Source organism: Typopeltis vanoorti, chromosome 2 (genome assembly GCF_054136105.1).
Source record: "Typopeltis vanoorti isolate ZY-2024b chromosome 2, IOZ_Tvanoo_1.0, whole genome shotgun sequence".
NCBI classification, from domain to species: Eukaryota; Metazoa; Arthropoda; class Arachnida; order Uropygi; family Thelyphonidae; genus Typopeltis; species Typopeltis vanoorti.
Genome location: NC_143550.1, coordinates 6,896,862 through 6,921,779, shown reverse-complemented (window position 1 = coordinate 6,921,779; position 24,918 = coordinate 6,896,862). Strand labels below are relative to the sequence as shown.

General features: G+C 35.4%; 1 protein-coding gene across 4 annotated transcripts in view; it reads right to left on the bottom strand.

Annotated features, from left to right (window-relative positions):
* The window catches only part of Ent2 (Equilibrative nucleoside transporter 2), a 419,356-nt gene that overhangs the window by 63,779 nt on the left and 330,659 nt on the right, over positions 1-24,918 (bottom strand). For all 4 annotated transcript variants that reach the window (XM_090410153.1, XM_090410162.1, XM_090410178.1 and 1 more), the window contains 2 exons: positions 24,790-24,882; positions 8,843-8,951 (listed from right to left, as the gene is read on the bottom strand). In XM_090410153.1, coding sequence (XP_090266279.1) covers positions 8,843-8,951; positions 24,790-24,882 — 202 coding nt within the window. The remainder of the gene's footprint in view (positions 1-8,842; positions 8,952-24,789; positions 24,883-24,918) is intronic.

The window sequence follows — 24,918 nt, the reverse complement described above, 5'->3', positions numbered from 1 at the left end:
AAATAAATGAAATGTGCTTCACCCTGGTCTGAAACCAGCTTGTTCTTCTCCTAGTGCCAGTTCCATATATGGTTTAATTTGTTTTTGGAATACTTTCGTAAAAACCTTACGTGGAATACTGAGGAGGCTAATACCTCTGTAATTATTGTATTCTGTTTTATCTCCTTTTTTATATATAGGAGTTATGACTGATTTGGTCCAATCAGTAGGCACTGCTTCGTTTTTGTAGATCCTTTCAAATAATGTTTTTAATGGTTCCAAAAGTTGTTCCTTTCCTGCTTTTAAAAATTCTGCATGTATTTGATCAATGCAGGTGCTTTCCTAGTTTTGAGTTTTTCTATGCTGTGTGCTATTATTTCTTTGGTAAAGATATTTGTTTCCTCTTCCATTTCAGTGGCTAAAATCGTAATATCCTGGGAGCTGTTTTTATTATATAAATCTTTGAAGTATTCTTCCCATCTGGCCATTCTTTTTGTTTTTTTTTCAATTAGTTGTCCCTCTTTATTTTTGATCATTATAATTTTTGTTGTCTGTGTTTTACTAATTTGGTCTATTTGTTTATATAATCCATGAAGGTTATTTTCTTTTGATAGCTTTTCTGCCATTTTGCATTTTTCTTCTAGCCAGCTATTCTTGTCTCTTTTAACTAGTTTTCTAATTTCTCTGGTTAATTTATTATATTCATTTCTGTTATAATTCTGTTTTAGTTTCATGCTTTTCCTTTGATCGCTTAACCATTTTACTTCATTCGAGATCCAATCCTTTTTACTTTCTCTTTCTGTGTAATCCATTGTTTTTACTGCCGAATTTAATATTATTTCCTTTAATTTGCACCAATGTTCTTCGAAGTTTATATTCTGTTTTGGTAGTTCCTTCAAGTTTTTATCTAGTTCTAGTTGATATTTTCTTAGAATATTGTTGTCTTGTAGTTTTTTTACATTCAGTCTCCTTTTGACTCTAAAAGTGCTTCCATATTTTAACTTTATTCTTAGGTTTGCTAATACTAGCTTATGGTCTGATCCACAATCTGCAGAGAAGGATCTGCAGTTTAAGATACTTGATTTCCATCTTTGGTTTACAATAATATAGTCTATCATATTCTTGGTTTGTCTGTCTGGTGATATCCATGTCCATTTTCTTTGGGGTTTTTGGATGTTTAAAGAGAGTGTTGGTTATTGTTAGTCTATTATTTGAGCAGAAGTTTAGCAGTCTTTCACTACGTTCATTGCTTTCTCCATACCCGAACTTTCCAATTACTCTGGGCCAGGTATCCCACTCTTTGTCTACTTTTGAGTTTAAGTCCCCCATTACAATTAGGAGATCTTGACTTGACTTGATGTCTGCTGTACTGCTTTTTGCAAATCTATATAGAACTCCTCAATGTCTTCTTCTGATGATGTCAAAGTTGGTAAGTATACTTGAATAATAGTTAGTGATCCGATTGATGTTTTAAATCTTGCTTTAATTATCCTAGGTGAGATAGGATTGTAGGACAATAGAGAGTTTTGAGCCTTTGGTTTTAATCTAAGTGCTACTCCTTCTTGGTGTTTGTTGTCCTCTCTGCCTGAAGTTAAGATTTTGTACTGTCCATGGTGGAATTCTCCTTTTCCAGTCCATCTGGTTTCGCAGAGTCCAATCACTTCCCATCGGTAGTTGTCTAATTCATGCAGCAGAATTTCCAATGCTCCTTCCTGGTGAAGAGTTCTTACATTCCATGTTCCTATGCTTGTTATGTTTTGTTCCAATAGCATATTTTTTGCCTTCACTATCTTGGTTACCTAATAGTAGGTGCGACCCTTGTTTGACCAGGCGACGGTCGAGCCGGCATGTATCTTTAGGTTGGTTAGAGTTCATTCGGTTTCGATGGTTAAGTTTTCGTCGTGTCAAACACCACTCCTTGACCTGAATTCAGCTGTTTTTAGTAGATAGTGGAAACTACAGTTTGAGAGGAAAGGAGGAAAGAGTCACCCCCCTCGCCCTTGAGTTTTTATTTATTTATTTATTTTGTTTGTGCTGGTGGTGACAACTCTCCCCTTCCCATTAACACAGGATTATTTAAGTAAGCATTAGATGATGTTATACTTCTAAATAAATCTGCTACAAGTCTGCAAGATTCCCTGACTAAATTGAATAACTGTTGTACTAGATATGGTATGAAGGTCAGCAATAGACAAAGACAATGAAAATAGGCAGAAGTATTGAAAATATCAACTGCATTGTGAATGGAGACCCTATAGAACAAGTAAAACATTTCAGCTACTTATGTACGATTTTTAGTGATGATGGTAAATTAGATAGGGAAATAGTGTTCAAACGAGTTTTAACTTACGAATATGAGAGCTGGGTCAAAAGTAAAACACTTGACCAAAGACTGCAGATATGAGAGTCCTGAGAATGATTAGGGGCATGAACAGATGGCATGAATGGCAATATCATATTAAAAATAAGGATATTAGGAAAAACTCGACATTGTTAGCATCCAGGAATGTGTCAGCAGAGCTAATCTCAGGTGGTATGGTCAGAGAGGAAAGATTAGCAAAACAAGTATTCTCTGCCAGGTTGGCAAGAACAAGATCTAGAGGAAGACCAAGATATAGGTGAATTGATATAGTGAAAAGTGTCTTAGAAGATAGAAATATAACATCTGATAATGTTGGAGTCTTGACAGGTAAGAGATTGATTTGTAGGAAAAGTGTAGATAGGAAGTTAGTAAAGATGTAAATTTTTTATGAAGTACTATCATATTCTGTACATTCCTTGAGAGTACATATCAGGAATTTGATGATGATTAATATGATTGCTGGTAGTGCAGCTAATATCTGTACTATGGGATTTCCTTTGACAGCATCAGGGGCATATTATTTAGTAGCTTGGCTACAACATTTGCTGGTGTGATAGAATTATTTATTTTACTTTCAGTCTTACAGCTGAAAGGTTTTCTTTATAATTAAATGTAGAATTTTTTGTACCAATTCCTCCAATGGTGCAAACTCTAGGACTGGCTTGAAATTCTAAGATGCAAAGAAGCTAGACAAGCAAGTAAGGTTTTTAAGAGATAGCAGGGGCTAGTAAAATTTACTCCTTTGTGTCTGGCAGTAGGAAATATTTAGTTGTAGATAAAGATGTAGAAACTAGAGATGAACTATTACAGTGGTTGATATTTCAAAGTGGCACAATAATTCCTGTAATATTAGGAAGCCTGCTTAGAACAGTAAAAATTGAGAGATTCGCCGCTCTATAAATGGAATTTATAGAGCAGCAATGAAATCCTTATCCAGACATTTTTTTGAAATTGGTAAAATCAGTAACATAAAAAAAAAGTATTTCAAGCAAAGATCCAAACTGGCTTTCTGGTGAGATCGCCTTCAAAATGCAATTGAAGATGCTCGTAACAAATTTCATTAATATCTGTGCAATTTGAGTTATGGTGAACTATCGAAAGGGTGCAGAGACAGTGCTTGCATTGCAGTTCATACAATCACTTGGGTGGCAACACCTTACATGCTAAATGTTTTAGCTGTGTAGAGATAGGACATATCACCAATCAACATCCAAAGCGTTGCGAAGAATGCAAAGGTTCTGAACATCACATTACATTGTCCCCTTAGAACTTTTTCCAAAAGAATGGGGGCACTGGTAAAGTTGTTAGGGCAGCATATGCACTGGAGGGGAATAAAGAAGAGTTCTTGGAGCTTCCAGTTCAGTCTGGTAAAGAGGGCACTTTCAGTCAGACTGTATTTGGTAAAATCATAAAAAGTGCACAACAGTATCAACCAGAAATTAGCTCAAAAATTCTGGAATAGTAGGAGCCATTTTCCCTGTCAAATACAGATGGACATCATTAGTTAAAATTAATAATAATGAATTTAGACCAGCTGAGCAGATAGAAGACTAAATGCAAGCAAACAAAACACTCACATGAGAAGTTAGAGAAGAGGAAATAGAAATACAAATAAAACATCTGAAAAAACTTAGTATCCAGACATGATCACTGAAAAGGAAAAATGATTAATCAAAAAACTGAGGATAAACAGATGAAATTAAAAGACAAACTAACAAAAAAAAAAAAAAAAAAAAAACTAAAAGGAGAAGAAATAAAAAATGTAAAGACGGAGAAGGTTACAGATCGTCAAATGAAGGCTCCATAGGTCCAGAAGAATTTATGGACTATAAGGAGTATTTCATGCTGATAAAGAGAAAGTTACAGAAAAAATAACAGAATTCATTGATGCAAAGTTCTCTGAGGACGATTACCATCTACTTGAAAAGAAAATAATAGCTATGAAATTGAAATAATGATAAGCAATTGCAAAAAGCTGGAAAATAATTTACAAGAAGTAGGATGAATCTTAAGACTTCTTCAGATTCATCCAAAATCTGAAGACTTACTAGTTACACTTCTCTAATCATATCATCTTCCTTCTGCATTGGCTTATTAAATGCATGAGGATTCTACAGTCCATTTAAATAATAAGCTGTGTGTAAACTTATGGTACCCTATAATATCAGGTGGTTGTTTCTTCAAGAAACTTCTGCAGAGATAAAGATACAAAAACCTTACGTAGATGGTAATCATCCTCAGAGAACTTTACATCAATGAATTCTATTATTTTTTCTGTAATTGTATCTTTCTCTTTAACAGATAACTGCTTCTGTCTTATCGGAGCTTTGGAATATCTATCAGGGCTGGAGCAAGGGTTGTTATACTTGCTCCTTCCTCCTTGGGTTTTTCTGTAATATCCAAAAGGGATGGGATGCAGAAGGATGAATCTAAACAATCGATCAAAATACTGTGGATGTGCAATAAAGTTTATAAATATGTATGCTCCATCCACTGGAACAGTTAGATGAAGATTCTTCCTGAAATTGCAGCCATACTTATATTGTGCCCACTACATCATAGCAGCTGGAGATTGAAGATAGTTCATGTACAAGCTTTTTTACTTATGTTTGGATAAAGGATTAAACAAGAATATGATTTCTTAAGTATAATTTCCTTTTTTATTGATGTTCTTTCTATTAATAACAGCAAAACCTAGTATAAGGAAATCTTTAACATATTCTGCCTGAATCTTCACACAGTTGGATACTAACAACAACTCTCTGTTTAATATCTTACTGAAGTTCCAAGGATACCCTAAGAGGAGGTATCTTGCTTGGAGAATCGCATTTTCAGTAAATGCCATCAAATTAAGGTACACTATTGCTATCCAATCTGTGATATCTGTTACAGATTGGAAAGAGTAGAAAATGCAGTTTTACATTTGCCCTCTTGCCCTGCTTATTTCCCAAGTGGGGAAAAAAAAAAAAAAATTCTCTAGTCCTACGCAAAAACATTGAAGCCTTAGAAGACTAGAAAATTGGGCCACTTTCCTTTTCTTCTAAAGCCATAATACTTAAAACCACCATCAGAACTACCCTAAATTAACACCTAGACCTACAACAAAATAATTTCCTATCTGTTCATCATAAAATTGCAACAGCATTCTTAATACTTCTCAAGAAACTGATTATAAACTAATCTTCGCAAAGTGCAAATCCTAAAACAAAAACAACAACAAAAAAATCACAGTGAAGCAAACCACTATAGACATGTAGACATGCTGTTTTAACAGCATGTCTACAGGATAGATATGCTGTAAAATCAGCATTTATAATATGTTAGCAAGATAGTTATGAAAAAAATATACACAGGATTCAATGCAAAAATATTTTCAGAGTCATCAAGTACTTCATGGATAACTTAAGAGTCAAAACTAGTAACTGGGAGGAGAATTCCCACTTCTTGGAATTCAGAAGAGCCTCCCTTTGGTCGAAAAGACCTGGGTTCGATTCCCATCCATGATGTGAGGAACATTTATCTGGTCTCTCTTTCGATTAAAGGTGAGTTAGCTGGTCTCATATGGAGGTAGAGGGGTTTTATCACCCTCTACCTACATATGAGGTCATCCCTCAGAACAGGCAAACCAGCCAGTGAACAGACACACGTTACCACTGATCTACACTCATAAAATACGTACTTAACTCATTAGAGGGCTCAGCCTGTCCTAAGGGATGGCAGAGGAAGGGGAGAAACCCCATACGAATAAATAAATGGAATTCAGAGAACTGATCATTCTTCTGACACAATGAAACAATTGCTCCACTGACATTTTTAGAAAGGAAGAAATAGAGAAACTTCTTTTGAGTCAATAGAAAGAGTAGTGGAGAAAGAAAAAGAAAAAGCTGGTTCTTGTTGAAAATTTAAAAACAATAAGGACTCAGCCATTTTCATTCTATAGCTGATCTCACCTACCTTTGGACACAGGTCATGTAAAGATTTGGAGAAATCCACATGGCCGCTATTGGTATTTCAAAGGCATTTGATTGTGTCTGGCACTGAGGCCTCTTTAATAAGGTACTGTCTTATGGTCTTCCATCTGCACTTTGTGATTGGATTGCCAGCTTTTTCATTGGTTGATTGTTTCATGTCATGGTCAATGGCATCCTCTCATCAGATTTCTTTATCGATTCTGGGGATCCCAGGATTCTGTACTCTCACCCATGTTCTTCTGCCTTTACATCAATGACCCCTCTCTCTCTCTCTCTGACTTCAAATCTTATTCACAGTTTTGCGGATGACAGTTGGCATAAAAATACCAATCAAATATAGAATTTCCCTTAATCATTTGTTTCTAATATATCCTGAACTAAACTGTTCCTCCTGTACACACACACATATTTGGTTTCAATGGAAGCACTTATCCCTGCCCATTGCAAATGTGTAAAGTATATTCAGTGATTCTGTGTTCTGATTAATCATTCAGAGTGCAGTAAGTATAGGTGTGTGTAAACAGTGCTCAAAAAATAAAATAAATAAAATAAAAAAATCAAAGTAGTTGGCAAAATACTAGCAGCTTACAACCAACACAAAATTAAATTTTGTTAAATTAAATTATCTTTCATATCAAACACCAAGATCTGCATGCTATTCTCCAGTAAAGTAAGGACAACCTAATGAACTTCAATCCTACTGAAACACAGTCTTGTATATTTCTTGCATGAGAGATCTCATTTCACTTGACCCTTACCTTTATTAAATCTTAGATCTCCAGTCAAGATTAGATTTCTCTTAATATGATGACTTACACCTGTAGCCTTGTCTGGCAAACACATCCTAACAACAGCCACACAAACCTTGGAAAAAAAAAAAAAAAAAAAAAACAAGCTTGTGTGCTTTTCCATTCAATAAGCTGCTTATCTGTACAACTACTAATACTAAATAATTAAAAGAAATACACATATTAACCACAGTGAAAATTATTTAATTGTAAATATTTCATCCTAAGTATCTTAGGACATCATTAGTACAGTAGTTTAAAACAATAATAGGAATAACATACCGTTAGGGCGCATGATTACAATAGAATCTCATGAAACGTGCGTAATGTTACAGAAATAAATATTAAATAAATAAATAAAAGCATATTTTTTTTATATTTATTTATTTATTTATTTTATTTTTACTTCTGTAACACGTTACGCACGTTTCATGAGACTCTATTGTAATCATGCACCCTAACGGTATGTTATTCCTATTATTGTTTTAAACTACTGTACTGATGACGTTCTAAGATACTTAGGATGAAATATTTACAATTAAATAATTTTCACTGTGGTTAATACGTGTATTTCTTTTAATTATGCACCACAGGTTTCGTTATTTAAAAAAAAAAAAAAAAAAAAAAAAACTAATAAGCTGCTTCACGTTTGGCATTGTGCACCAAAAACCTCAAATAAGAATCATTCATGGGATACTTCAGAAGAGGCAAGTTAACAGATGATTTCGTCTCTCAGTTTCATTCTGATCATTTATTTTTCACAGAAAATCTGTCCCTATGTCTTTTTTATGCATGTTTTCAGAGACACTGTTCCACTGAACTAGCCACCAATATTTCTCTATTGTCCTTTAAAAGCATGTAAAAAACAGGAGCAGATGTCAGTTAATTAAAATTAAAAGAAATACACATATTAACCACAGTGAAAATTATTTAATTGTAAATATTTCATCCTAAGTATCTTAGGACATCATCAGTACAGTAGTTTAAAACAATAATAGGAATAACATACCGTTAGGGCGCATGATTACAATAGAATCTCATGAAACGTGCGTAATGTTACAGAAATAAATATTAAATAAATAAATAAAAGCATATTTTTTTTATATTTATTTATTTATTTATTTTATTTTTACTTCATGAGACTCTATTGTAATCATGCACCCTAACGGTATGTTATTCCTATTATTGTTTTAAACTACTGTACTGATGACGTTCTAAGATACTTAGGATGAAATATTTACAATTAAATAATTTTCACTGTGGTTAATACGTGTATTTCTTTTAATTATGCACCACAGGTTTCGTTATTTAAAAAAAAAAAAAAAAAAAAAACTAATAAGCTGCTTCACGTTTGGCATTGTGCACCAAAAACCTCAAATAAGAATCATTCATGGGATACTTCAGAAGAGGCAAGTTAACAGATGACTTCGTCTCTCAGTTTCATTCTGATCATTTATTTTTCACAGAAAATCTGTCCCTATGTCTTTTTTATGCATGTTTTCAGAGACACTGTTCCACTGAACTAGCCACCAATATTTCTCTATTGTCCTTTAAAAGCATGTAAAAAACAGGAGCAGATGTCAGTCAATATCTATATATCATTTTCAAACTTACAAAAACCAACATCTCACCCTCATTCATTTCATGAATCTCTGTTCATTAGAACGGAAATGGATTAAATGAATTTTTTAATTAACTCAATTTTTACTACACACATTGATGAAATAAAACAAGACACTTACGTGGGATTATAAAATTGGGATCAACTGGCTGAATGTTTGCTTGAACTGCGGGGAATATTGTAAGAGTTACAAAGAATACAAAGAACACATTAAAACACTGTGGCCATACCTACAGAGTGAGAGAGAGAGAAAAAAAAAACATTTGATATTCTATTGATTATATATATTAAAGCTATGTATTTATTAATTATATACAAATATATTAATAAGTACTTGAGGTATGATTAAAGTGGATCAAGATAAACTACTAAGTCCAAAATATGTCTGGAGACAAATTCACTTTAAAGTTACTCCCTCTGTGTAAGCCCTTGTTCTACCAGATGCAAGTGCTTAAAAAATAAGTTTTTTGCTAGAGATCACAATCCCATTATATTAAACTGTATAAAAATGGAAACAGTCTTTGAATGTAAGAACTCATTTAATACCACATCTGAACAAATTTCTTTCTTCAGGTAAAGAAGGGGAGCCTCCATAGCTCAGTCAGTATAGACTAAGTCCTTTGGTTAGAAAGACGTGGGTTCAATTCCCGTCAGTAATGTGAGAAACCTTTATCTGATCTCTTTTGGGATCAAAATTGGGGGGGGGGGAGCAATGATGAACTACCCTGTAAAAATCTCACCAGGAATACTTTGTGGGCAATGCCTACAAAGTTACCTACAGTCGGAAATGACTGAAAAGGGAAACTAGGCTAAGAAGGCAAACACTAGCAATGTATGTGCAATAGTAATGATGATAAACTTTTTTTATTATCAAAAAACTAAACTTTGAGAATGAAAATTATTATTGTCATAAGAGGTTCAGTAATCACACACACACACAATTAATAATAATAAACAAATCTGTCAAAGCATTCAAAAAAATTTTATAGGTAATTTAATAAGATTTCTTGACTTTAAGAGAGATCTCCAGGGAGTTAGGGCTCATCGAGGGAAGCCACATACTACACGCACCAGCTATCATGTTTATTCTTGAATTCATTCACACTGCTTGCACTCACAACATCCAATGGTAATCCATTCCAGTCACACACCACCCTATGAGAGAAAAATCTAGCAATCACCACCTTAGCAGCATTCATTCTCAGCTTCCAAGGATGCCCTCTCGTCCTTTCCCCACCCTCCATAAATTGAAAAATTCCATCAACTGAAATCCTGTACGAACCTTTCAAAAGTTGGTAAGTCTCAATCATATCACCATTCATTCTCCTGTTTGCTAGTGTCTGACTGACTGATTTTCCCTTTCAGTCGTTTCCAATCATACGTGACTGCCCACAAAGTAATCCTGGTGAGATTTTTACAGGGTAGTTCACCATTGCTTTCCCCAAACTTCCCAATTTTATCTGGGCTTGGGACTGGCATGTGGCTGGGACATATTCATGACTGTAATCATGTGTGTTCACAGGACTGGTTTTTCCTGATCTGGGGGACGAAAAACCAGAGTTTCTGGGTGGAAAAACTCCCTACCTCCGTATGAGACGACTAACTCATCTTTAGTCGAAAGAGACCAGATAAAGGTTTCTCACATCATGCTAGTGTCTGCAGGCTACAAATTCTCAATCTATCTTCATAATAAGTATTCCATAACCCTGATATAATTTTTAACACTCTCCTTTTCACTCTCTCCAATATATCAGAATCACAACGGAAACCAGACCAGTGCACAATAGTCCAAGTGAGGTCTTATCAAAGCCTTGTAAAGAGGCAAAATGACATCCTTATCTTTGTATGTGAACATTCGTTTCAGCATTGCAATTATCTTTTGAGTTATATTTGCAATCTTTGATACATGGCCCCTGAACTTCAACTTCCTATCTACTAACACTCCAAGATCTCTAACCTCATTAGTTTCTTCAAGTATAATCCCACCAATATAATAGGACACTGGATACTTAATCACGCCGAAGTGAATGACTTTACATTTACTGACATTGAACTGGCATCAATTTTCTCATGCCCACAATTCCAGCCTATTCAAATCATTCTGCAAGTACTGCATAGCAGCATTCCAGATTAACCTACCTATTTTTGCAACATCAGCAAATAGCTGTATGTCGATTATCAAATCCTTCCCAATATCATTAATGTATAGACTGAATAATAGTGGACCAAGCACCGATCCTTGTGGTACACCACTGGTTATTATTATTATTAATCTTTGTACTGGTTATGGGCAGTACTACCCTTACATCAAGTCCAGACTTGCAATATGCAGTAGGAGTGTCAGGCGGCAGTCGGAGCCATGATCTCACAGCTGAACGGATGGCCCTGTCCATTTGGGACAGTACCGAGATATATGTCCTACTAAGCACCAACCTGTGATAAAAGCAAGGTAGGAGATAGTAGGAAAGGAGAAACAGTCTTTGCTGGGGCTTGGGAGGAGCTTTCCTCAAAGAAGCGATCCCAGCTTCTTAGTAGAGGCTACGAGAATAAGTTCGTCCGCAAAGGCCATAGCATTAAAGGAAGAAGCAGAGGAAGAGTTAGTTTTTCACATTGTAAAACACAACATCAGTTATAGAAGCATGGACTGCACGAGCTATCAAGGGACATTTTCTATGACAAAACTCGAATTTGGCCAAGAAGATTTCATGTGGTCGAACAAAGGCAGAAACAATTGTGAAAAATGTTCCGGTTCCAAGAAGTGTGCAGGACTTTAGCGACGTTTTAAAAGATCCTTCAAAAACCAGCAACTTTTTTTCAATCGCAACTGATGCCTCGAACCATAAAAATAGAAAGACGTTTCCACTAGTTGTGAGATATTTTGACCCTCTAAGTGGCATAAAAAGCAAACTTCTAAACTTCATTGAGCAAGTTGATAAGACAGCTAACTCCATTCATAGCATGATAAAGTCTTCACTTGATGAGCACAATTTAGATGAAAAAAATGTTACTTCATATTGTGCAGATAATGCACATGTGAATTACGTGAAACATAATTCTATAATGAAGCTGCAATCATATTTTGTATAATGCAATGAAACATGCCTCTGATGGATTGGATATTGATATTGAAATGATAGTTTTAAAAATTTATGGACACTTTGCAGTATCTGCAAAAAGAAGAGAAGAATTAAAATCATTCTTTGATTTTCTTGAAGCAGAATAGTCTGAAATTCTTCATCATGTTCCTACTCAGTGGCTTTTTTTCACATCAGCTGTAGATAGGTTAATAAAGAACTGGTTATCCATTAAGAGTTATTTTAAAAGTGTCAACGACTGTCCAAAAATCTTGAAAAAACAATTCAGTGATGAGGATCCAGAAAAGGAGTGTGTTGTTGAAGTATACCTTAATTTTTTTTCCAACATTGGTGGTATACTTGTTCAAGCTGCCAAATCCCTTGAAATTTAAGATCTTAGTATCATTGAATGCTGCAGTATAATGCAATGTTTAGGTAGTAAAATTCAACAGAGGATAAAGAACAATTTTTTTGGTAATGCTACTGAAAAGATTTTAAACTATATGAACCCAACCCTACAAAAAAAAAAAAAAAAATAAAGATAATTTTGTTACTTTTTACTGTTCATTGTACAAGTACATTTCCAAGAATTTTGATTTATCTGATGCAAATCCCATCCATTGTCTTATGCCCCTAAATTTGGACAGTGAACTTTCTTTCAGGCATTTGCATGCCATTGTTCAACAATTTCATACTGATATTGTAAATGAAGACAATCTGTATGAAGAATTTTGTAGTGCAGTGAATGTTGTGAATTTATTTACTGAATTAAATAACAAGAAAATCAATGTTCCAAATCTTGGTAAAATTTTAGGCTTTCTGTTAAGTATTCCAGGCTTAAATGCCACACTGAGAGAATGTTCTCAATGATGAACAATAAATAGACAGATCAGAGAAATCAAAGTAGCTTAGAATTAATTAAATTAGAACTAATGGTAGTGATCAATTTTGATTATGATTGTAAAGAGTTTTTGCAGTTTACACAAGAAGACAATAAAATCAAAGCTGCTTCAGCATCTGTTGATAAATATAAATAAGTTTAATCTAAGTAAAAATGTATAAATGTTTAAAATTATATTAAACATTTTGATGTACTATAATTTAAATTGCTATATATATATTTTAAATATAAACCATCCTATCAATTAATGTAGGATTCATGTCCCAAAAATTTTGCTAAAATTTGTTGTGACCGAATCTCCCTTATTTTCATGTTCAAAAGTTGGTCCCCCTACTCACTCCTTATCCATAAGTTGTATTCTCATCTGTTGCAAGCAACATAGTTGGACAGTCTTCCACAGAAAACACTTGTTTTTATTGTGAAAAATTCTATCGAGTCTGGTTATTTGAAATGCATCTTCACCAAGGTTGTTAACTATTTCTGTTATGTAGTGCATATTACCATAATCATAAATTTATGAGTAGTGAAATATGAACACTTTACCTAAGATTGTGAATAATTTATTAATTATTCATAGTGAAATATACTTTTACATGAAGCAGTCTGCTGAAGAATATTAGATACAACACTTATTTTGAGGCAACAAAAGTGACAGCTTTAACCAGTGAAGTTAGTCCCACATTCTCCATGGTGGCCTTTCGACAAATGCACTCAAGTAACTATGACTTAAAATGCACATTTTCCTAAGTAGTATATGACTTTCATTGAAGGCTCAGTGAAACCACTATCTTGCATACTGGAGACTTGCAGTGGCAATTGTCATGTTTGTTCTCCAGAATGAGGTCTCTAGTTTGTCTCACCCCTCTCATTAGCTACAGTGCTGGTGACACCATCAAGGTTATGCTAAATAGATTGTGGGGAAAATGGTCTTGGTCGAAGCTGGCTGCTAAACAGTACACAGGACCAAATCTGATGGCAACACCATGAGGCATCCAAACCCAGCTAGCAAATAATTCTGTTGCCATTTACTCTGCTGGGTCACACTTAAGGAAGCCAGAGTAAATAGTATTCAGAGGTCAAACAATGGATAGGAGACTGGGTTGCACTCACAGAGAGAGAGAGAGTCTGCAAATCTTTCATCCTTAAACTACTACATGCCTCTATTTTTAATTAATCTTCCTTATCACCAATAACGAAACACCACTCTTTAACCTAACTATTAGAATATTAGCTGAATTCTTCTGTGAGAGGAGTACTTGGATATGTGACAGATCTGACATCCCGTGCCAGAGATTGTCCATTCTGGAATTGTTTATTTTTGGTCTTCTCTAATCCATGTGTAGAGGCTTAAGTGCTGTGAGGACATCATGTTGGAGGCTTAATGGATCTACATCCCTGGCACATCCGAAAAAATAGCCAAGATTTTAAAAAAGTATAACCTACACACAGCATTTAAGCCCCACAGCAAACTTGCTACCCTTACCGTTCTACAAAAGATCAGTCCCTCCTCTCTCAGTGCCGAGTTTATAAAGTACCCTGGTCCTGTAAGCTGGCATACTTTGGACAGACAGGCAGATCAGCAACCATCTGCCTGGAGGAACACAAGTCATACATCTGCAACCATGACTATGGTCAGTCAGGCCTTGCTGACATTGTCTTGGATACAACCCATAGGATCTCGGAAAAAACCACCATGCTCCACCACAGCAAATTCAAAAAAGAGAGACTATTCTTAGAATCAGCAGCAGCTCTCAGAAATCAAATAAATCTTAATAAATACGGCTGCATTAAGCTTCCTAAGATTTGGGAAACACTTATCACCAGAGGTCCCACCCTACATCCCAGGCTACCTACAACCGCCCTTAGAGGGTGCTCCACCTAGTTAGGACTTTAGCGTCACCCACGTGGTTGGGCTTAGTATTGTTTGTTATTTGTATTTATGTTACATTAGTTTTTTGTAATCCCTGAAGATGTCTAAGTGACAGACGAAATAAAGGAAGTATTAAATTCTGTTTTAATCCTTTCTAAGTATTGTAAAAAATTCATTAAGCTTCCAACATGAGGTCGTCTCTAATGTAAAACATTATTGCTAAATTTTGTTGCCTTCATTAATTTTTTTTCTCTCTTTCTCTCTCTCTCCAACTTCTGATAATCATCAGTGTACACAAATGTTTGTGAGTGTGGTTGAGGGCATTTAAGTCTTCCTTTACTTAAAAAAAAAAGAAAAAAAAAGAAAGAAAAAAAGAAAAGTTCCAAGAGTTTGATGATTTGAAAGTGAATATATGGACTGATGCACCAGGATATAAAATCAGTGTAATGTAGTATAATTGTGGAGACAAACATAAATACAAATTTGATTAACTAATGATTTAAAGAAATATATGTAGAATAACCAATAAAATGGGGGTAAGGGATAATTTCTTTACTGGGAATTATTCCAGGGTAAAGATATGCACAATACATATCTAATACAGAGACTTAGCCTCTTCTTTACCAAGACCGTACTGTGTGGCGAAGAGTCACATCCTTCCAGAGGTGTCCCCGTTTTCACAGAACAGTGCGGATCTAGACTGGAAAGTCGAAAAATATTCCAGAGGAAAGTAATGGCAAACCACTTCTGTACCTTGCCAAGAACATTCTATGGACATGCCAAAAATGAGAAAGTACGATATGGTGCTGGATGGTAAGACCCCGGGCCTGAAGGCATCCAATATGCAACCGGGGAAGAACAGAGGGCTTCCACAAACAGAACTAGTTTTTATGATGTGTCCAGGTCAAACCCGGAAAGGAACTTGGTCACGGATGTTGCTGGTTGGAAAAGGGAGGCTCCCTGTTTCACAATAAGTCACACGATTGGAACTTGGGAATGTATGAACCAAGGTAAGCTGGAAATGGAGTGCAAGAAGCTGGCTATATTGGGAATAAGTGAACTTCGATGGACAGGGATGGGCCATTTTCAGTCAGTGGACTATATGGTGTATTACTCAGGACATGAGATAAGTCGTAAAAATGGAAAGTCTTTGTTACTAAGGAAAAAGATGGCTAGGTATATATTAGGTTATCATCCAGTGAGAGACAGAATCATTTCTCTCAGAGTGAGTAGACATCCAATGAATATGACCATCATTCAGGTTTATGCACCCACTACACAGCACCAGAAGAAGACATTGAAGAATTTTATGGCAAGTTACAAGAAGTGATAGATGCAACACCAAAGCGAGATTTATGGCTACTTATCAGAGATTGGAATGCAAAATTGGGAGAGACTGAGGAACAAGGAATAACAGGTCGTTTTGGTTTAGGTATTCATAACACTGCAGGGAAGAGATTAGTAGAGTTTTGTGCAGAGAATTCTTTGTTTGTTGCTAACACCTGGTTTAAACAGCACAACAGAAGATTGTACACATGGATATCACCTGATGGACAATACAGAAATCAAATTGACTATACTTGGACAAAGAAGATGGAGAAGTGCAATTCAGTCTGTCAAGACTTTTCCAGGTAGACTGTGGAACACACCATGAGTTATTAGTGGCCACGATACATGTGAAATTACGGAAACTGAAAAACACATATAATAAGGTTTATTATTCTATTGAGTCAAGAGGTGATGGAGATAAATTTCAGATTAATAGAGAAACAGGAGAAATCTTTACGCTTAAAGTGTTTGATAGAGAAGAAAGGCAGTCACATGTGATAATAATGAAAGCAGAAGATGGAGCACCTTCTGATAGAAGTGGTAGATCTGGAGAACCAAACTCTAGTATATATTTTTAAAATTAAATACTAGGAGCTTTGATTAATTTTCTGCAAAAATGTTATTATTAATAAACTTATTTAATCCACCACTTTTGCAAATTGTCAGTAATTTCTTTTTTCACTTATCCCTTTTTATTTGAAGCAGGATCACTTTTGACTTTTTCAATGGACTTAGATTTCTGAATGAGCTGTAAAGCACACAAGACCATTGCATCTTGTTTCTTAATACAATGTATACTATACCATTATTATTACAGTTTCTCATCATATCAAATAATATTTTGTCACTGTTAAAACAGGAACCAACTATATTAATGATTTATTTCACAAACTGGGGTGCTTAAGGGTCAAAGCTGTATAACTGAGAGGAGACTTCCACATAGCCTTAAAAGGAATGCGGAGAACCGACCAGGGCTTCTGACCTAATGTCCAATCCTCACCTTCTCGTGGTGCACCCTGTTGGGTATCTACTTGGATACTGAACGAACGAGGATGGGCTGGCAATTTGGGATTTAGCCGACCAAATTGTATTCTTATTGGTTAAACCAAAATTAAAAACGATGGTACGACATGACAAAATTTCATGCTGGCTGGGGCGTCGCCCGGTTAAACAAGGCCCCCGTTGTTTTCGCCAGGGAACCAGGGCGAACAGCGAAAAGTCAGCTACTGGAACAAATCTGAAAACAAACCCCAACTCAACATCACCAGAGTTAAAGATCGGTACTATCAATATAAGAAGCCTGAATGGCAAAGAAATGGAGCTAGCTAAGGAATTAGATAAGTACCAGATCGACATAATAGGGGTGACTGAAACAAAAAAGACCAAAACTGGTGAGATATTTCTGAGCAATAAATACAAAATGTTATATTCAGGCAATGACAATCAAGGAAAAGAAGGAGTAGCCATAGTATTCAACACAAAATACGAGGCTAATCTTCTTGAATGGCAGTCAGTCTCAAGTAGAGTAATGTAGGCAAATATGGAATGGGGAACTGGACAATGAGACTTATTTGTGCCTATGGTCCCACAGAAGGTTCTACTAAGGTAGAAGTGGAGGAATTTTTTGACGCTCTAGAAAAAGCAACTGACACAATGAAAAAGGAAAAGTTGGTCCTTGTTGGGGATCTAAATAGCAGAGTAGGAAATGATTGTGAGACATACAAAAATATTTTGGGAAAATTTGGAGAAAAGAGCAAAGCTAATAATAATGGCAAATATCTGTTGGATTTCTGCTCAGGACATGGACTGGTTATTACTAACACCATGTTCCAAAATAAAAATGTGCACAAATTCACATGGAGAGAAGAGGCTAGGAATAAGAAAAGTCTCATTGACTATGTTATTGTTGATAGTGATGTTTTCTCCCTGGTGCAGGACACCAGAGTGTACAGAGGATTTGAAATTGGAAGTGATCACTATTTAGTCTTGAGCAGGATAAAATTGAATTTCATATTGAAAAGAATAACATGTAAGAAAGTTTTAAAGCGAATAAAAGTTGAGCAGCTCTCAGATGTGAACTGTAGACTAAAATACACAAAGATTATTGAAGAAAAAATGAAAGAGTTTGAGAACAGGAATCAAACCTTGGAGATTCAGTGGCAAACTCTGAAGAAAACATTGATTGATTCTGACAGAGAGGCATGTGGTGAGGTTGTCTGTAAGGATAAAAAAATCAGAACTCCCTGGTGGACACAAGAGGCAGTGAAGGAAAAGAAGAAAGCATATCAAAAGTTCCTGTCAAATAAGTCAGCTTGTGCTCTTAGAGAATATAGAGACAAATGCAAGAATGCTAAACACCGTGTAAAACTAGCTAAACAAAAGTCATGGGAGGACTTTGGTAAGAATATAGAAAATAAATATCAAGAAGGTGGCAAAATATTCTGGAGGTTGTTGAAGAAGCTTAGGAATGGAGGAAAGAGTGCTGTAAAAGGAGTTAGAGATGATAAAGGTGACATGAAAACAGGAGAAAAAGATATCCTTGAAGTATGGAGTAATTACTTTGAAAAACTGCTAAATGAAACAAGCAGTGATGACGGCATAGTGGTAAAAAACACTGACCAGGCATGCAGTCAGGAATACATATCCATACTTGAAGTAGAAAAAGCCATCAAAGGCTTGAAATGTGGAAAGGCAGCAGGATTAGATGATATTCGACCAGAAATGCTGAAGTATGGTGGTATAAGAGTCTCATAGTGGCTACACTGCATAGTTCAGAAAGCATGGACAGAGGGACGAATTCCCGATGATTGGAGTAGAGCTCTCGTAGTACCCATATATAAAAAGGGAAATAAAATGGCATGAGAGAATTACAGAGGTATATCCCTATTGAGTGTTCCTGGTAAGATATATGCAAATATACTTGAGAAACGGTTGAGAAGAATTGTGGAAGAAAAGCTTGGTGAAGAACAAGCTGGATTGAGGCCAAATAGAGGCTGTCAGGATCAGATCTTCACTTTGCGACAAATAGTCGAGAAAGCATGGGAATATAATAAAGATCTGTATTTAAGTCTTGTCGATTTGGAAAAGGCATATGACAAGGTGCCAAGAGAGAAGCTATTCAATACGCTGCAGTTATATGGTGTCAATGGGGCATTATATCAAGCAATATTTAGTCTTTATTTGAGTTGTAAATCAGCAGTTAGAATTGAAGGAAGTACAGGAAGATGGTTTAATGTTAAATCTGGTGTGAGACAAGGATGTACATTATCCCCTCTGTTATTCATTATCTATATGGATCACATTATGAAGGAAAGTGGTATTAAACATGATATCAAAATTGGAGATGTTAATGTCAGCTCTTTGCTTTATGCAGATGATGTTATACTTCTAAATAAATCCACTACAAGTCTGCAAGATTCTCTGACTAAATTGAATAACTGTTGTAATAGATATGGTATGAAGGTCAGCAATAAAAAGACAAAAACAATGAAAATAGGCAGAATCATTGAAAATGTCAACTGTGTTGTAAATGAAGAACCTGTGGAACAAGTAAAACATTTCAGCTATTTAGGCACGATTTTTACTGAAGATGGTAAATTAAATACAGAAATAGACAACAGAATCAGCAAAGCTGGTATGGTGGGAAGTCAATTGAATAAATTCATATGGAATAAGAGAGAAATTAGTCGGAACACTAAATTAGCTGTATACAAGACAGTGTTCAAACCAGTTTTAACTTATGGATCTGAGAGCTGGGTCAGAAGTAAAACACTTGATCAAAGACTAGAGACCACAGATATGAGAGTTCTGAGAAAGATTACAGGCATGAACATATGGCATCAATGGCAATATCATATTAAAAATGAGGATATTAGGAAAGAACTTGACATTGTCAGCATCCAGGAATGTGTTAGCAGAGCTAATCTCAGGTGGTATGGTCACTTAAACAGAATGCATATAGGTGGATGGATACGGTACAAAATGCCTTTGACGATAGAAATATAAGATCTGATAATGTTGGAGTCTTGACAAGTAACAGACTGACTTGGAGGAAAATTGTAGATAGGAAATTAATAATGATGTAATTTTTTTCATGTAGTACTATCATATCCTGTACACCCCTTGAGGGTACATGGCAGGAATTTGATGATGATGATGAAAAACACATAAATGTTGATCAGATATGATCTTGGAAACATACCAGCTAAATACAATATTAGCATACAGAACAGATTCAACACACTCGATTTGTGTGAAAGAGAACCAGATGAATTATAGGAAAAGATTAAAGATATAATTAAAACAGAAGCAAAGAAGAATATTCCAACAGTTTGTAAGAAGAAGTCCAAATGGCTGTCAGAAGATGCCATCAAAACAGCTCAGGAAAGGAGGAAAATGAAGGCCACAGGAAATTTGCAGGAAGTGCAGCATTAGAATGCAGAGTTTCAATGACAAGCCAGAAGAGATATGGAAAAATACTTTAACTAGGAATGCCAACAAATAGCAGACCAAAACAAGAGATCTTTTCAAAAAGATCAGAGAACTAACAGGGAAGTTTAATGCCAAGGTGACAATATTGAAAAGTAAACACAAAGGATATCTTACAGAAGCTGCAGACATCAAAGAAAGATGGAACGAGTATACAGAAGCCCTTTACAGAAAGGACTCCAAAATTACTGAGAAATTTGAAGAGCAGGATTACACACAGGAGCAAGAACCACTGGAGAGTGAAGTGAGGTGGGCACTGCAACAGCTATCCAGTAAAAAGGCACCAGGAGGAGATGGAATACCCATTGAGCTGCTCAAAGCCCTCGGAGAAGAGGCAGTTGAAATTTTAACAGCTCTATGTCAGCGAATTTGGATCACAACTAAATAGCCTAGGGAATGGAAAAAATCAGTTTATATACCTTTATTGAAAAAAGGCAATGCAAGAGAGTGTGAAGATTACAGAACCATAGCACTGATTTCTCATGCAAGTAAAGTCTTACTTAAGATCATTCAGAAGAGACTGGAACCATTCATGAAGAGAGAAATGCCAGATGAACAGACAGGATTTCGAAAAGGCAGAGGAACAAGAGATCAAATCACCAATGTGAGATGGATAATAGATAGAGCACAGGAATATCAAAAGAATGTCTACCTTTGTTTCTTTGACTATAGGAAGGCTTTTGATTCTGTAGATCATAGGTGGCCAACAGCAGGCCCATGAGCTGCATGCGGCCTGTGGCAGGATAAAAACTATATTAAATTATATGTATTATCATGACCGCAGATTTTCTGAAAACAAGTGTTCTCTGGCAGGTTGGCAGCAAAACGACCCAGAGGAAGACCAAGATATAAGTGGATTGATACGGTACAAAGTGCTTTAGACGATAGAAATATAAGATCTGATAATGTTGGAGTCTTGACAAGTAACAGACTGATTTGGAAGAAAATTGTAGATAGGAAATTAATAATAATGTAATTTTTTTCATGTAGTACTATCATATCCTGTACACCCCTTGAGGGTACATGGCAGGAATTTGATGATGATGATGATGATGATTATATTCATTATTTCTGATGACGGAAACAATTTTTTATTCTAAACAAGGAATCAAAATTGCTTTAAAAAGATTACTCAATTTATAAAATGTACTGCTTCTCTGTGCAAGTTGTAGTAGTGAGACTGGTAGATTTCTATGCGCTCCATAGTAAAGCATCATTGAAAGTCCTTTGCTCTGCTCTGGTTACAGTGATCAGTTTCAGAGACTCAATTTCACAGTTAACAGTGTTATTATTGCAGTTTGTGTCCCCTGGTCAGTTACTCCAGCCTTTGTATACCATGAGTAAGAAACGTAAGATCTTTGGAGAAAAGAGGTCATTTCAGGAGAAATGGCAAAATGAATTTCTGTTTATAAGGAATAGCGACAACAAACCACAGTGCCTTGTGTGTTTGCAAGTATTGTCTGTGCACAAGGAATATAACCTCGAACGCCACTACATACAGCACCATGCTGCTAAATTCCAAGAATATGTTGGACAAGTACGTACTAAAATTGTACATAAGTTCTGTCTAAAAGTGTGCGGCCCGTGACGCTCATCATATATTGGCCCTCGTATAGAATGAAGTTGGCCATGCCTGCTGTAGATCACGTGAAACTGTGGAATGTGTTAAGAACAATGGGAGTACCAGAGCATTTCATTATCCTTCTGAGGAATCTGTATTATGAACAAGAAGCTACTGTCTGAACAGATCTTGGAGAAACTGAGTATTTTACAATAGGTAAAGGGGTGTGACAAGGATGTATTTTATCTCCGTACCTGTTTAACTTGTACAGCGAATACATTTTAAGAATGGCAGGGCTGGAGGAGTCTTCAGTTGGAATTAAAATTGGTGGAAGAAATATTAATAATTTGAGGTATGTAGATGATACCACCTTGCTAGCAGAATGCAAAGAAGAGTTGGAAGAACTTATTATGAAAGTTAAAGAAGAAAGTGCTAAATATGGTCATAAACTTAACCTCAAAAAGACAAAAGTTATGGCAACTTGTGAACTTAATGATTTTGAAGTGGATGGGAAGAAAATGTAAGCAGTTAACAATTTGGGCTCCTAGGATCCCGAATTGATCAAGATGGTTATTGTACTGAAGAAGTTAGAAGATTATTACTTGGAAAGAAAGCAATGAGAAATTTAAGCAAGGTCTTTAAAGATAAAGATATTAGAATCGCAACAAAAATCAGAATCGTGAAAGCAATGGTATTCCCTGTGGTACTGTATGGATGTGAAAGTTGGACCCTGAGAAAGAGTGAAAGAAGGAAGATAGATGCATTTGAAATATGGGTTTGGAGAGGCTTAGTAAGAATACCATGCACTGCAAAGCAAACCAATAAATCAGCGATAGACAAAATAAACTCAGAGTGCTCCCTCAAAGCTATGATCATGAAGCAAAAATTGTCATACTTAGGACATATTATGCAAGCAAATGACAGTCTGGAAAAGATGATGATGCTTGCTAAAGTTGATGGAAGCAGGAGAAGAGGAAGACCAAGAATTAGACGGATGAATGGAGTTAACACGTTCGCTGCCAACTACGAGTATACTCGTATGTCGATTTACCGACCTCCTATGCCAAACACAAGTCAACCCTTAGTATAATTACCTTAATTTGGACCCTTGGATTCTGAATAAAGTGGAGAGCACATCTGGGGGCTTGATAGAAGAGAAATAATTTCAACTAAAATATAGTATATTATGTATGTGCCTCAGAAGCCAACTATGAATATGAGTATGTCGATTACCAACTTCCTATGCCAAGCGCGAGCTAATCCGTAGTATAACACATAATTTGTAAATCAATTTAAAACTGATGTGGTAAAATTTCCAAATAATGAAGATCCCGAATCCTGCTGATAATCTGTGATGCTGTAAGCTTATCCATTCCAACAAAAACTGAGATAAATTGATCTCTAAATTTTAATGCAGTCATTGCGTTTCTGGTAATTATATTATAAAATTTATCTGCATTTTGAATGTATATATCAAGAATGCGTATTGCCAATTTCTTTCGTAAGGGGGAATAGTAAGAAAGCATTTGATCAGAAAGATCGATGCCTGACATACCCAAATTATAGTTCCTAACGATATTTGGTTTTAATTGAATTTTACCATTCCGATTTTTTGCTTCAACCATTTAAAATTTGTGCATATTTGAAATGGAAAGAACTTCCCTCTTATCCATTTGCAATGATGAATTCATTAAATTCATCATCGCTCATATTAGCGTAAACTTCTAATTCTTTATCAGTAAGTTTTCTTTTACTGGTCATGGCGAAACTGAAGGTTTTTTAGAGACTAGATGCAATAAGCACATTCGTTAGCGCATGTAATATATGGGTGGGGGTGATATGAGATTACTCGTAGTTGACGTATGAAACAAAATTCTGTCTGATAAGCCGGCTATGAGATTACTCATAGTGACCTTGAAGACGCGAAAGCGCTTGACATGCGGGAACAAACTATGTCCGAGAAGCGTGGCAGCAAACGTGTTAAAGAAACAACTGGAATGCACTTGGAAATTCTGAAAGATATGGCCAGGGACAGATCTGAATGGAGAATGTATGTTCATAGAATCACCAGGAGTTGAAAATGACTCGATGGAACATAACAACCAATAAAATATTTTAAAATTTATATGTTGAAGAATAACATATTAAAATTATGATATTTTCTACCGCTGTTCTGTCACTGCTTATCTAAATTAAGTCTTTCAAAGAGTAGCTATCCAGTTTTTATGTGACTATAATTTCATTCCTTTTACCCTTTCCTCCATTTCTATGCTTTTCAGTTACTACCAGAACCTTCTGGTAGTAACTGAAAAGTAACTAAATTTCTCTTCTTGTCACCATCTTATCTGTAGTCTCTTAAGGCATCTACAGACTAACTTTCCTTGACGTTATGAACAATTTCTTCTTTTCCAGGATTACCTCTTTAAATCCTTAGATCTACTGTGAAATTCTGAAATTCTTTTCTGTAATGAACTTCTCTATGTGTAGTATAATAGTTAATCTCAAGTTTTATTTCGCTTTAATAAATCTTTGACATTTTTAAAATGTTATTTTAAGTATATATGCAGAAACATAACTACACTGATGTTCCATCATTGCTCTCAGGTAAGTTGCTCTGATTTAGATTTTTTTTTTTTGTTGTTGTTTTTATGTATACAATTCAAATATATATTTGTTTCAAATATATTTTTTTTAAAAATAAAAATCTCTCTAATCTCAAATTTTAGTGCCAGTAATTTTAATTTGAATGTATTCTATATCTATATCATCTGCTATGCTTTATTTAATTAAACTAAGTAACTATTTAACTTTTTGTTAGAACACATATTCAAGTTCTAAGACTTACTCTTTTAAAAATTTTCCAGAATGGTGGTTTGCCTGAGCCTTTTGCATTAGCAGCAATCTTCAAAGCTTGTTTTTCATGATACCTGTAAAAACGCTGATAAAAATGCATAGAACGTGTTACACTATTCAC